The sequence below is a fragment of the Branchiostoma belcheri genome, unplaced genomic scaffold (assembly GCF_001625305.1).
Source record: "Branchiostoma belcheri isolate BF01 breed outbred unplaced genomic scaffold, Haploidv18h27 scaffold282, whole genome shotgun sequence".
Lineage (NCBI taxonomy): Eukaryota > Metazoa > Chordata > Leptocardii > Amphioxiformes > Branchiostomatidae > Branchiostoma > Branchiostoma belcheri.
The window spans coordinates 188,323-202,254 of NW_017803890.1; the positions used below are offsets into that span (position 1 = coordinate 188,323).

The following is a 13,932-nucleotide window of genomic DNA, read 5'->3' on the forward strand; positions in this document are numbered from 1 at the left end:
CACACTTGAGGAAGGAATTGTCGTGACAATTGACTATCACCTCTTCAAGATGTCAACCCTGTGACCAGACTGTGAGGTTTGAACCACTCATACAAGGAAAAGGACCCCTGCTCTTTTTGATAAGTGAGGTGGGAATTCTTTGACGTACTCAATGTGTGGCGCTCCTTAAAAGTTAAACACCAGACCTCCGTCGCTACGTACTATCCGAGCGACCGAAGCTAGTCAAGTGTCAAGTGCGGAAATAGATCTAAAATACCTTTCCCAAGGACACAACAACGGGGCCTGTCAGGGATTGGAACCCAGAACCGTCAGATTCCGAGTCAAGAACCCTAACTACAAGACCTTTGCTTGATAGCGACCAGCCAGCCACCATGCGTAAGTCTCTGAAGCGGATCCTTCACCACTACAGACAGAAGCTAGTGGGGAAGGTTTACCCAAACGTGGCAGCACTGCTAGCCTGTCTCGTCACAGACGGAACCTTTTCACCAGAGGAAGAATTCGCAGTCTTGTCTCTCCCCAACCGTCACAACCAAGTCAGGGCCTTACTGGACATCCTGGAGACCAAGGAAAACAAAGTCTTCGGGTCCTTCACTAACTCTTTAAGGAGCATATGTTACACACATCTTGCCAAGACTCTTGAAGAGGACGCGGCTGAAGTTCTGACGTCACCACGGCAAGTGGACATTGAGATAACTCCAAGGACAGGAGAAGGTACGTACCATGACTTTTATGAAAAATTATATAATTTTTTTAACGAAGACACAAAATAACTCAGTATTACCAAAATCAAATGTTACCTCATTATTATTTTTAATGTTTTATTATTAATATTTTACCATGACTTTATGAAAAAAATTAAATAACGGAGACACAAAAAAACTCATTGCAGCATGACCAAATCAAATACTAAGTATTACCTTATGAGAGGTGTATACAATTATATCTTTGAGCTTCACGTTCGAATACACTTTTGTAAAGTGTAAAATGTTATGTGCCATTTTGCACTGGGTATCTGAAACGTTTAACAGGTTTGTTTATAACGAGTTGTAATGTGTGATATTGACGCCATGATATTCTGTAAGCTCTGCTCTTTGTTTGTTTGTTTCGCATAACCGGTAAAACGCGAGTGGAAATGGTTTCTGTTACAAACAAAATAACTTGCGCCATACTACACCAGTGGATCGGTTACTATGTTTCCTAGCAGAAACATGTATACATGCATGTAGGGTCCGGCTTAATGTTTTTATAGGTCTTTCTAAGGATGTCTTTGAGGCATGTTTGACTGTAGCCTGGATGCCAAACCCATAGCACACTGGACACAAAGTATGCTTGCTAGTGAGCATGCTAGTTTGACTGTGTCCCTATAAGCGTGTCCTGTAGACAGATCCTGTAGATGCATCCTGTAGATAGACGTAGCACAGAAATGTAACACCTGTTTCTTCTACACTTGTACCCAAGTTATCTAACTTAGTGCATTTGGCTCATGTAGAGCGTGAACATGCAATAAAGTTCATTGTCCTTGTTGTTCTTCTGCAGACGAGATGCCTAGTCCGTGGGAGAGGTTCGTCAGGAGGTACTTTGTGTCCAAGCGGTGCCAGGGTGAGCAGTTACTGACTGTGTGCTCCAACGAAGACGGTACATCCTCACCATACATCCAGGACGAGTTTCTGTGGGACTTTGTCTGCTCGTACTACGATCTTCACGACGTGCTGCCGAAATGTCTCACCTCTTTCACCGTACACTGTGTCACGGCAGGCGGGGACAGGCACCCTCAGAAAAACACCCTCGGGAAGCATAGCCTCTACTCCAGCCTCCTTGAGTCTCTGAAGGTGTTACCAGATACCAGCACACTGTCGGAGTCCACCGATGGGGATAGTTCACCTGGATTAACCCTTGAGATATCCGTGTACACCACAAAGACAATAGAAGAAGCAAAGGCCATGATCCTCCTTCTTCCTTACATGCCACGTCTCAAGGAGCTGTACGTCTTCAGGGTACAGATAGAAGACGAGACTGCAGCGGACTTATCCCAAGCGTTCGCACATCTGAAAGATCTGAGAGTTTTATCCATCCACACGTGCAGTCTGTCAGCCAACGGCGCTGGGATCCTAGGCGAGCAGATTCCAAACTTGCTGATGTTAGAAGAGCTGGTGATGGCCTTCAATAATGTGGGAGATGCTGGGGCGAAATCGCTGGGTAGGAAGCTGGGATATCTGAAGAGGATGAGAGTTCTGAATCTGCAAGGGAACGGACTGACACACGAAGGCGCCCTGGCAGCGTTAGAAAGCGCCCCACAGTTGGAGAAAGTGAAGTTCAGCCACATCAGCATTAACGAAGACGGGGCAGAGTCCTTGGGGGAGACCTTAGCTTGGATGCAGCAACTGAAAGCCGTGCATCTGAACTTCCTCAACATGTCGGCCCAAGCGTCGTCTGTTCTGAGCGGACACCTGGCACAGATACAGCAGCTGCAGGTGCTGGACATGGACACCTGCAGCTGTGAGCCAGACGTTAACATAACCGTCACGCCTTATTCTGGGTCTAGTGACTACAGCACAGCCTGACTAAAGTTGTGTAATGTTGCGTTTCCTGTTTTAGTGCTAAAAAATTAGAGTCGGTAGATAGGGATTATATTTATTACTCCGTGAAGGAGGTCAGGACCTCCGGACGGAGTGTTGTAATCGGCTGATTTTTCATGTTCGCAGTCAAAACACTGGGTTCTCTTTGTGTAATCGGCACGCAATTTTATACGCCGTCTGCGGGCATGCCCGTGTTGATGCACGAATGTGTATTTTTGCCGTTGCTGCTTTCGCGGTCAATGTAATATCGCAGACGCACCCCTACAATTACGAGGCGAATTGGAATGGTCCAGAAAAACGCGTTGTTTGGAATAGCAGTGGGGGGGGGGTAAAAGTTCATGCAGAGTACGGGGTTGGTTTTTATAAGTGGTTCCAGATGTCTTTGCCCATGGTTAAGAGATGCCAAGTTTTTTGGAAGATGTTCGCAGCCAAAACGCATTCTTCCGTACGTCGCATTTCTGTGTAATTTCGCATGTGGTGTGGCATTATGTCCGGGATGATGCACGTCTTTTTATTTTTACCGTAGCTGTTTTGATATTGAAGTAAATGCATATTTTAGAAACATCCCTACTTTTACAATCCTGTGGAATAGGCCGTAGGTTTAGGCAGTTGTCTGGTAGCAGAGGTACTCTAAGTAGATATCCTGGTTATCTGGCCGGCGGTAGTAACACTCGCGGTGCTGGAATTTGGCCTGTTCCAGGCGCGCTTAATTAGGTACAGGCACCGTACTAGACACGACCATGATAGTCCGATCTTTATGTGAATGCAATGATTGTGTGCAGTGTTCCGTCAGGAGACGACGAAGGCCCGACCGCGAGCGCCGAGGGGGTCCGGGGGCATGCTCCCCCGGGAAATTTTGAAATTTTAACCCTCTTAAACGCCATTTCCCGCACTCTGAGGGGCAAATAATTGTTAAAGTAAAGGTAACTTTAATGCGGCGGCAACTTCCGGATAAAGGCCGGCGGTCCTGATTCCTGTTCGCGGGGTAGGTTTGCGTCAAGAATTCCCGCGGACGAATACGGCTGAAATACGTGCACATCCATAATTTTGATCAAAAACATAATTGCTGGGATCTGACATGTTACTGGGTTCTCCTTAGCGGGAGTTCTTTATTGTTTTGATTGGTAAAACTCGGGGCAGTAAAAACACTAAAAAATAAGCGTGGCTACGCTACGAGAAACGCACGCGGTCCGTATACTTCCGGGGTAAGTGTACCTCAAACTAACGCTGAAAATGCAAAAAATACGCATAGAAATATATATTTACCCGAAAGATTCTTGAAACTATATATTTCTTCACTAGAATATCGATGTGTGGTTGTGGAAAATATCGTTTTAGCGCTTATATCCTAACAAAGAAAAGTTGTTTACACGCGCGTCGGCTCGCTCAATCTTACCGCTGGCGCTGCAGCGGCCGACGCAACAACCAATCAGAGACGCGAAATGTGGACATGTGACGCAGGATTTGCAGCTAGCTGAGGAGGCCGTGCGCGGTGCATGAGACACATTTTTGTGTCGTATTTCAAGAGATAAATGCCTGCAAATAAACTTTTCTGATGTTTGAAAATATATCTAACAAGTTTATCTTTGAATAGCCGAGTGAAAATCAAATATATATCGATGTCTGGTCCTTCGGTCCTACAAGAAACACGGTATCATTTTTTCGCGTCAAAGGACGGCTGGACGGCCGCCTGGCGGAAACACTGATTGTGTGTGTGTAATTAAAATGAACTTCGAACTTGAAGCACAGTATCTTTACACGCCCTGGGAGCAGTAATGGATTTAGCTCTTTGTATGTTTTATGCTTGTGACGCGCCCTCATTGTATTAACCGTTGCCTAATTATAATGTCTGCACAGTAGGTCTGGCGTTGACGCTTGGGATTTTGTTGAAATATATAAAACTTCACGGAGGATTGTCACCTATGGCTTCTTGTTTTATTTTATTTTTTACTTTCAAATTGGCGATCTCTAGTGATCCAACTTATACAATAAAGTTTAATACAGTAAAGCTTGCATAAGGAAATTTATATTTTCAATGTTAATGTTAGAGAACCGATTGTACAACGTTTCATCACTCCGGTGTAGAAGATCATGGAGCTAGAAAAGGTCGATCAGCTGGAAAAATTGGTCGACAGTTTTTTTTTTTCTAGGGTTGGTCGGGAAACGACATGTATATACATTGGGCCATGTTGATTTGACTATATGGATGGCATCCTCTGAGAACCCCAAAACTGATGCGAACGTGCAAATAAAAAAAGTTTGGCAAAAAAGTTTTGTCTTCATTATGAAATCTATATAGTCATGAAGGTTGAACAAATGACTTAACACAGAGTATACAGAGCCTATTATTGGTCCAGCTACCATGGTATGGCGAATAACAGTCATTTTCATTTATTCACATTTTCTTCTTTTATTGATTTGGCGTATCTGTGTGTCTGTCTGTGTGTCTGTGTGTGTTTCCGCACATTTGTAGTCAGCATAACTTCAGAAAGCTTTATGGATTGTGATGATATTTGGTATGCTGGTTTGGTAAGTCTTAGGAAGACGAAGGTCAAGGTCAAATATGGGCCTCCTGGTGGATGACCTTGGTACTGCAGTAGAACTTCCGGTTTTTGTATCTTTTGTCCTGAACATGCTATGGTCTTGACTTTTTGCTGACAGATAGCTTTTCCTGTGGGCTTGGTCCCCCTAGCAACTTGTTCTGGAACTGCAGGGGACTTTCTGGCGAAATTTTAAAAAGCCAACAAGTCCAGATAGGAACAACGTATTTTCAAAATTTTTGGTGTGTAGGTAGCTGAGAGAGAGCTGTACATAATTAAATGCAAATTATGCAAATGAGGACTTCATTTGCATGATTAAGGAGGACATTCTATAATTACAGTGTTTTATGTAATAGTACTTTTATACATGTAATCTATTTAATCTGTGGCAGTCGAAACATCAACAGATACCAATTATGCAAATGATGACCTAATTTCCATAATTAATGTGAATGTTCTGTGACTCCTTATTGGTGAAAGATGGGAATTTTATATCTTGTGACATGTGTAACTTACTTAAAGGTTAACACCACTATGTTAATGTAGAGGTCATTTGCATAATTAATGAGGACATGTTGAAATGAAGTATGACAAAGGAGAGGAATTTTACACTAAGAATATTGTCATTTGAATTTAGAAAACCATAAATTAAACCGGAAAGGCCAAAATTTTATTTTGGAGCAAAATCAGCATGGCTTCACCACACATTTTACGACATGGCATGGAAAGAAGGAGAATACAAGGGGAAACAAGAATTCGGAGATCTCATACCTCCATGAAATATATGAGTTTTTGTCCTTATTAATTATGCAAACACATTTATATTTTAACATAATATATGGAAAGTATTCAGCACTAAGATCAGGTATGTAAACTTGTGTGGAAAGTGTTCAGCACCAAGGACAGGCATGTCAACCTGTGTGGAACGTGTTCAGCACCAAGGACAGGCATGTCAACTTTTGTGGAAAGTGTTCAGAACCAAGGACAAGCAAGTTAACCTGTGTGGAAAGTGTTCAGCACCAAGGACAGGCATGTCAACCTGTGTGGAACGTGTTCAGCACCAAGGACAGGCATGTCAACTTTTGTGGAAAGTGTTCAGCACCAAGGACAAGCAAGTTAACCTGTGTGGAAAGTGTTCAGCACCAAGGACAGGCATGTCAACCTGTGTGGAAAGTGTTTAGCACTAAGAACAGGCATGTAAACCTGTGTAGAAAGTGTTCAGCACTAAGAACAGGCATATAAACCTGTGTAGAAAGTGTTCAGCACCAAGGACAAGCAAGTTAACCTGTGTGGAAAGTGTTCAGCAATAGGAACAGGCATGTCAACCTGTGTGGAAAGTGTTCAGCACTAAGAACAATATCGGAAATTCGCTGTCTTTTTAAACTAATGGTATTTTAAATGTAATGTTTTTTTATGAATGAAATGTAAAATCAACCCAATTTAGTCTTGTCAAAGACTACAAAGTTGATTGCTGAATAAAGTTTACAAGTTTACAAGAACAGGCATATAAACCTGTGTAGAAAGTGTTCAGCACCAAGGACAGGCATGTTAATCTGTGAGGATAGGGTTCAGCAGTCTGTCATAAAGAAGGAGAAAACACTGGACTCCGCTTCTCATACTTTATTCTGGGTTATCAGCCTGTTATGATTTTCCTTGTAATCCTTATGTGCAATATGCTACAGCACACGTCATCCGCCCATTATCACCAACAGGCCTTCACGTTTACAACGCTACATTGCATACTTGAGACCTTATCATGACTACACAGTGCTATCACCTTACAAGATCTATTTCATGAGTGAAGTGCGTGGATCAGAAGGGACCTTTAGCAGTTAAATGACGTACTACACCGATATGTTGACTCCAAGCTGCTCCTATTACTACAGTGATATTTTGTGCCGCTTGGGGGCGCTTTATTTCCTAGACCTGCAGTGATTATTGCGACGATGTAGATCCCTTTTGATTGGTCAATTTTGGTCTCAAGGAAATTAGGAAATCCTATGTTAGCCTCTGGGTGGATAGTGTCCAGAACTAGGGACCAACAACCTGATTTCTACCTTCAACTGCCTGCTTGATATGACTACTCCTGATGTTAGTGCATTTTCAACTCGTCGCCATGCTGCGTCCACTCCCTGCTGTGTACCTCCTGTGTTACTAGACCCGTCATACAGCGGAGTTCCCCCGCGAAGTCTCACCCGCCCCGCAAGCGTGTGGACAGCTTCTCGTACCTGTTGTGTCGCAATGTGAAAAAACGTGGCATTGCACGTGACAGGCCACATGAATACATGTTTCAGTCGCGTCATGTTGGCAAACGCCTTTGCCAGCGCAGAGACACTGAGCGCCAGCTCGTTATCCTGTAAGAAGAGTTCCTGTAGCTGCTGCAGGTGGACTAGGCTTCTGGCCATGGCCCGTCCTCCCACGTTTGTTATTGAGTTCTTGTCAATGTTTAGAAGTTGGAGCTCTTTCAAGTGAGGAAAGGTTTCTGCGATTGCTTCCACCCCTTCATCTCCTATCGCGTTATTCTTCAGATTCAACTTTGTCAGCTTACGCAGCAGGTGTAGCTGTCCAGTCAGTAATGTTGCTGCGTCAGGAGAAATTCTGCAGTTGATGAGATAGAAGTCTGTGATTTCTCCCAGGTGTGGGAAAAGGTTCACCAGTGCCTCAACGTCAGTGTCCAACAATGACAGTCCAGGTATTGCCAAGCTCATTTTGCCATTATTCGGAAGTCCTTCCGTCTTGTTCCGCAGTGCCTCCAACGCGTTCAACATGGAAGAAAAGACCTCGCTGTATGCTGATAGACCATGTGACTCCATGTAGTCACTTGTGATGCCGTATTCTATGCCATAGCCTACAGCTGTGTCCAGGGTGTGCGGGAGATCATTGTAAATTTTCCAGTACCAACACAGGAAGGGCCAGAAGAACCTGTCTTCCAGTAGGACCATCACAACCTCATTGTCCGGGTAACTTTCTTCCAAACCCGCGGCGGTGTCCTTGTTCTGCTGGAAGTACGCTCTGACGTAGAGGGTCCACTCTCTCCACCAATCTGCAAGAAATAATGAACAATAGGTTCAGCTGTACAGTAGATACCAAAACTACAGAATCAGACTATCAGTACTTATCTTGAAAGTTCATCTGTGTTAGTAGAAGTCATTATGCAGCAAGTTTAAACTGTAATTTCCAACACAAGAAATTGGACCAAATTTTCGACTGTACAACTCCAGTCTTTGTCAAGGAATAAACAATCCACCGCTTCCGTGACGTCACGCGGATAACACACGTGACTCCGTGAGCAGTGGATCATAGGCTGCAGAAAGGATTTCTTTGAACGAGGGATTAAAGAGGCCATCTACATCAGGGCATTACAACCACCCCTCAACAGAGACGGGGGGCGCAACAGACTTTCTGCAACCTATGATCCACTGCTCGCGGAGTCACGTGTCTTATCTGCGTGACGTCACAGAAGCGGTGGATTGTTCATTCCTTGACAAAGACTGGAGTTGTTACAGTCGAAAATTTGGGTGAGTCCATTTTCTTGTGTTGGAAATTACAGTTTAAACTTGCTGCATAAAGACTATCAGTACGTTGTCCCGGTGAACTTTATGCCCAGAAAGTTGTGGCTACTGATCCACGAGAATTACCTGTGGCTTCTGTTGTCTCAGAAGTAGCTAGTGACGTCACAGGCAGAAGTGCAGACGATGTTGAGGAGGTTACTGGAAGTGATGTCTGGTTTACCTGTTATAAGAAACACACCAGACGTAAGTAAGTAATTCTAATGCCATGCCAAACATTAATATAAACAATTCTACATTTAAATTGCATACATGTAAACATAATTATCATATTATGTGATTACAAAACTCGTCGTGATATGCAAATGCATAATTACGGGAAAGTATCGTACCACATTGTTTTCGTCAGGGTGGACACTCGGTACACTGTGTTGGTAGAGGATTAGGGCGACTACAGTTGCAGCAATACCAGCAAATATGATGACACCGACACAAAGCGCCACCATGCGCCCAGGATGTGATCTGCAGAACAGGCGGCAGTTCTGACTGCACCTCGGGTTGCTGTCATCTCCTACAGAACAACAAACAAACAAACAAACAAACAGGCTTCTATCACAAAGGCAGATGCAGAAGTTTAATTTGAGGTGTAAATTCCGTGTATCAGTCTTCTACTTGACACCCAAACCCACACTTGCAACTCTTTAAAACTTTATATTTCCTATATATATAAACCTAGGTATCATAGTTAAGTGGAAATGATTAATATTTACAACTGCATTCCTTTTTTTTACTGTTCAATATGAATATTGTATAAGATTCTTTATTCACACAACAAAAAAGTACAGAGACTTTTGTATGGTCTTCTACAACTTAACTAAAGATCTAACAAAGCTACATGTAAATACATGTGTGGATAACGTTATCTTGCGTACAGAGTATATGTATGATGTAACAATAAAGGTTAACTATTCTCTAACATGCGTTCTCTAAGATCGAAACATTCTTTAATGTATTAATTTTCCTATTTGAACACTGTATTGGTTATCTCCCCTGAGAATGTAGTTGCATTTATCTATAGGATAAGTACACAAACGTGAGAGTTGTACATGTTACTCACCCCTGCTCGGTTCCTTGGCGCCATGCCTCCTGTCCACCGCGTCTTGTGCTGCAAGAAAGTCGGGGTCTAAATCTTCGTACTCGTTCTCCGACGGAATCGGCTTGCCAAGTTGATCGCTGTCCATCCTGTAGAAAACTTGTTCATTTTTCTCATCGGCTGAGGTGACATTCATCTCGTAAAAGGGCTGTTCTTTTTGTTGCTTTTCTTTGGCATCCGTGATGTCCATCTTGTAAAAGGGCTGTTCTTGTTCTTCATCCGCAGGGGTGATGTCCATCTCATAGAACGGCTGAGCTGTGGCATTTTTGATCGCATCTTGTGCTGCGAGAAAATCGGGGTCCAAATCGGCATAAACGTGAGTCGACAAGTTTGACTGTTCTTCATCGTTCTCGTAAAGCGCGTGTTCTTTGTCGTTCTCGTAATGTCTGTGTTCTTTGTCGTTCTCGCAATGAGCGTGATTTTTATCGTACTGATAATATTTGTGTTCTTCATCGTTCTCATAATGCTCGTGTTCTCCATCATTTTCGTAATGCCTGTGTTCTTTGTCGTTCTCGTAATGTCGGTGTTCTTTGTCGTTCTCGTAATGTCTGTGTTGTTTGTCGTTCTCGTAATGTCCGTGTTCTTTCTCGTTCTCGTAATGTCCCTGTTCTTTCTCGTTCTCGTAATGTCCGTGTTCTTTGTCGTTCTCGTAATGTCCGTGTTCTTTCTCGTTCTCGTAATGTCCGTGTTCTTTCTCGTTCTCATTATCTCCTTGCAATTCTATCTCGCCGTTTTCACCGTTTTGCAAGACAGACTCCTCGCCATATTCTCTGACAGGCTTCAGAACTGCTTCCGGGTCCTCCCGTGCTCGCAGTGCCTGTCTTTGCCAGTCGAGGATCCGTTTGGTGCACCAGAACCTCAGCCCTGTCCGTCTGACGTACAGCGGGTCCGGCGGGCGGCAGGCGACATCGGCCGGCGGAGGGGGCGGCTCCTTCGGTCGAACCGCATCAGCTGAGGCGACTTTCATCTCGTAAAATGGCTGCCCTTGTTTCTCTGTGTCTTTGTCATCGGTGACCTCCATCTTGTAAAATGGTTGTTCTTGTTCTTCGTCCGCAGGGGCGATGTCCATCTCATAGAATGGCTGAGCTGTGGAATTTTTCAACGCATCTTGTGCTGCCAGAAAGTCGCGGTCCTTCTGTTCAACCACAGCAGGGGCAGACACTGTGGGTGAAGAGAAGCAATTCATCGGTGTAAAAATAAGTAACAAGAAACTGTCTGGATTACTAGTAAGTCATCGCTTAGCCCAAGTAAAAAGGTAAAAAAAACACGGATGTCCGTTAAACACCTAAAACATGTCCGACTTGAATCCCACATTTAATCAAAGCATGCGTCATTGTGACAATCGGCGTTTAAATTGCCCAATGTATTGCCAATGATTCTCTACACATGAATGGCAGACATGAAAGCCAGAAAAAAATGAAAGACACATTTGTTCCCACTGTACATTGCGTAGAAAATGCCGCTTAGTTTACAATAGTGGGTTGTTGTATGATCAAGCACATGTTCGCTAAGTACTATGGTTAGGTTTTGCATTAACTTACAATTGTGTACGACTTCAAAGAACAGGTTTTTCAAACTTATGTCTCTTTAGCCCATAATTCTTATACATTCATTCAGTCGCAGAGCGTTACCTGCTACGTATACTCCGTGTACTGTCGGATTTAGATTATGCCTACTACACGAGCTGCCGAATATTAAGTCGGCGTCACGTAGCAGGCAAATAACTCTGCCGACAAGTCTGCAAGCTCTAAGGCACATTTCTAGCTGGAATACGACTGGTATTCTCTTGATCATAGCACGATTCAGAATCAGTATCGCTGGTATAACCGCCCTTCGGCGTAACACACCAGCTTCGCTGGCTTAGCTATATTTTACCGAAAGACTTGTTACATCCAACCGTTGCATCTATCTACAGTTGTTTAAAGCTATCTAGTGATGATGCCCGACTGTACTTGGTGGCAGTGAGTTACGACAGTCCATCCAATGTTACCACAGCATAGATTTTCAGGCGAAAAACACGCTAGATGCTGTGCCGAATTCCATCGATCAACAAATTCGGTGGAAGGTCGATGATACTCTACAAGCAGACGTTTAGGCTTTGGCTTATTTTTGGCGTGTTTAAGGCGTTTTATCCGACTCTCTTTTTCGTCCTGGCATCTAACGGTGGCAAATGGTAAGTAACTACATGGCAAATGGATACTGCCTGTTTAATCTGATACTGTCTGCAACCCAGCCACAAAAAGAACTGCTTGGAGATTAGGTCGCTAACAGAGTGACGCCGACTTTTTAAAACAGTTGGGCATATCAGGGGAACATACTGAGTCTGGTACATATGTGCAGCTGTATGACCGACTACAAACATATCTGACAATTAACAATCAATCTTATGTTCTACAGAAATATAATATCTGTGTCCATAATATCACCAGGGTCCATAATATCGCCACCTTGAGAAACAGTGTGCCTAAAGATATTTTTACTGCAACATACTTTTGGTATGCACTCCTTCACACATCAAATGTATATACCTAGGGTATGTTGCAGTAAAATATCTTTAAGCACACTATTTCTCAAGGTGGCGATATCATGGACCCTGGTGATATTATGGACATATATGTTAGATACAGTTGTGACGTACCTGCTACTTTCCTACTTTCATAAAGTTCCGCCAATCCGTCATCTTCACTCGGTAGACCCGCTTTTGCCGAAGCCCCGGTGCTTTTTGCGCTCTCCTTCTGCACTAACGGTGGTTTCTTCTCCACTCTTTCCTGGAGTTTAAAGGGTTTTCCGTCTTCATCTTCCAAATTCCCGATCACTTCTGTATCGCGAACTTCCATAACGTCGCTTTCGGTCGTGTTGTCCTTGTTATCTCTCCCGCATGCCGTGTGTGGAAGGATTTTCCGTCTCGTCGCTTCCCTGTAGTTTTCTGCTCTCCAAGTCTAGCGCTAATATGTCTCACCCCAAGGCGATATTTTAGCACTGTTGCCATGGAGAGGAAATTCCAACCTACGTCATTTGGGCGTTGATCATGGGTTATGGGTTAAAGTTAGAGTTATTTCTTCTGAATCGAATGAGTCTGCTACCTAGCCTAAAAAATCTAACAGAGAGCGGTGGAAGGCATTTTATTTACTATAAGTAATCCTAGGCCTTGTTAGGAGACTTAGGCACAGTTGCCATATCATCATTGAAAACATCACAATTCAAAACACGCCTTTTTGTCGTCGAGAACACCTGCCTTGTGCGAAAGTATTTTCCAGTAAAGACTGTTTGATCTGTTTGTTGCCGTGAACACCCTCTTGGATATCGGGATATCAAAATAATATTATCTAAAATTGGACTCAGTAGCTATTGTTTCATTTGCTGTTCTAGGATATCAACAACATAGAACGAATGGGCAATTTCGATCGGAAGAAGTAGACTCTAACTTACATAGGCATCATATGGAAATTTATTTATTTGTCTTCGTTTAATCTTAATTTGGCCCTTAAGGTGGGCAACTTAAGAGGGCAGAAACGCGTTACATATTGTCTTCGTCAATATTTTGCTTGATAAAGATAACTCTGAAACTCCGTCTTTCAACCTTGAAAAAAAGGTGAACTGAAATCTCGCACAGGCACGTAGATGGTCGCAAGTACAGCACGTAACAGAATGTCAAGAATCGAATTTTCGAATTCGAACCCGCGCCTAGCTACTGGATTCTATTTACACAACAGCCGTCAGCGAAGCCCGAGTTTTGAGGTACGTTTTTTACGTACTCCTTGGCAAAGATGGGGATTTTGAAGAAGATAGTGATATTATACCTACTGTCGGGCCTGGTTGATGACAAGCACGAGAAGTTGAGGACTCTGATAGCTCACATGCCGCTAAAGGACGCTGTAGGACTCCGCCTAGTGCAGAAACTGCCCGTCTTCGAAACCACCAAAGACTCGCTCCGAGTTTATCAGGAAAGAAAGACACGGACGACAACTTATGCATGGGACTTTTCAGTTAGAAACAGACATGCTAGTGTGTGGATAGTGTTCAGCACCAAGGACAGGCAAGTTAGTGTGTGGATAGCATTCAGCACCAAGGACAGGCATGTTAGTGTATGGATAGTGTTCAGCAACAAGGACAGGCATGTTAGTGTGTGGATAGTGTTCAGCACCGGTACCGAA

At 43.5% G+C, this 13,932-nt stretch overlaps 2 protein-coding genes across 2 annotated transcripts; one reads left to right on the forward strand and one right to left on the reverse strand.

Annotated features, from left to right (window-relative positions):
• The first annotated feature begins 315 nt into the window (after nucleotides 1–315).
• Nucleotides 316–2,571, forward strand: LOC109472792. Its single transcript, XM_019772646.1, has 2 exons — nucleotides 316–711; nucleotides 1,537–2,571. Exons 1-2 carry the CDS (start codon nucleotides 372–374, stop codon nucleotides 2,559–2,561), a joined length of 1,365 nt encoding a protein of 454 aa, XP_019628205.1. The 5' UTR covers nucleotides 316–371; the 3' UTR covers nucleotides 2,562–2,571.
• A 4,168-nt stretch (nucleotides 2,572–6,739) lies between these two features.
• On the reverse strand, nucleotides 6,740–12,615 carry LOC109472793. Its single transcript, XM_019772648.1, has 6 exons — nucleotides 12,417–12,615; nucleotides 10,298–10,738; nucleotides 9,743–10,168; nucleotides 9,018–9,193; nucleotides 8,755–8,848; nucleotides 6,740–8,159 (listed from the first exon to the last, which is right to left on the reverse strand). Exons 1-6 carry the CDS (start codon nucleotides 12,613–12,615, stop codon nucleotides 7,120–7,122), a joined length of 2,376 nt encoding a protein of 791 aa, XP_019628207.1. The 3' UTR covers nucleotides 6,740–7,119.
• Nucleotides 12,616–13,932: the final 1,317 nt, after the last annotated feature.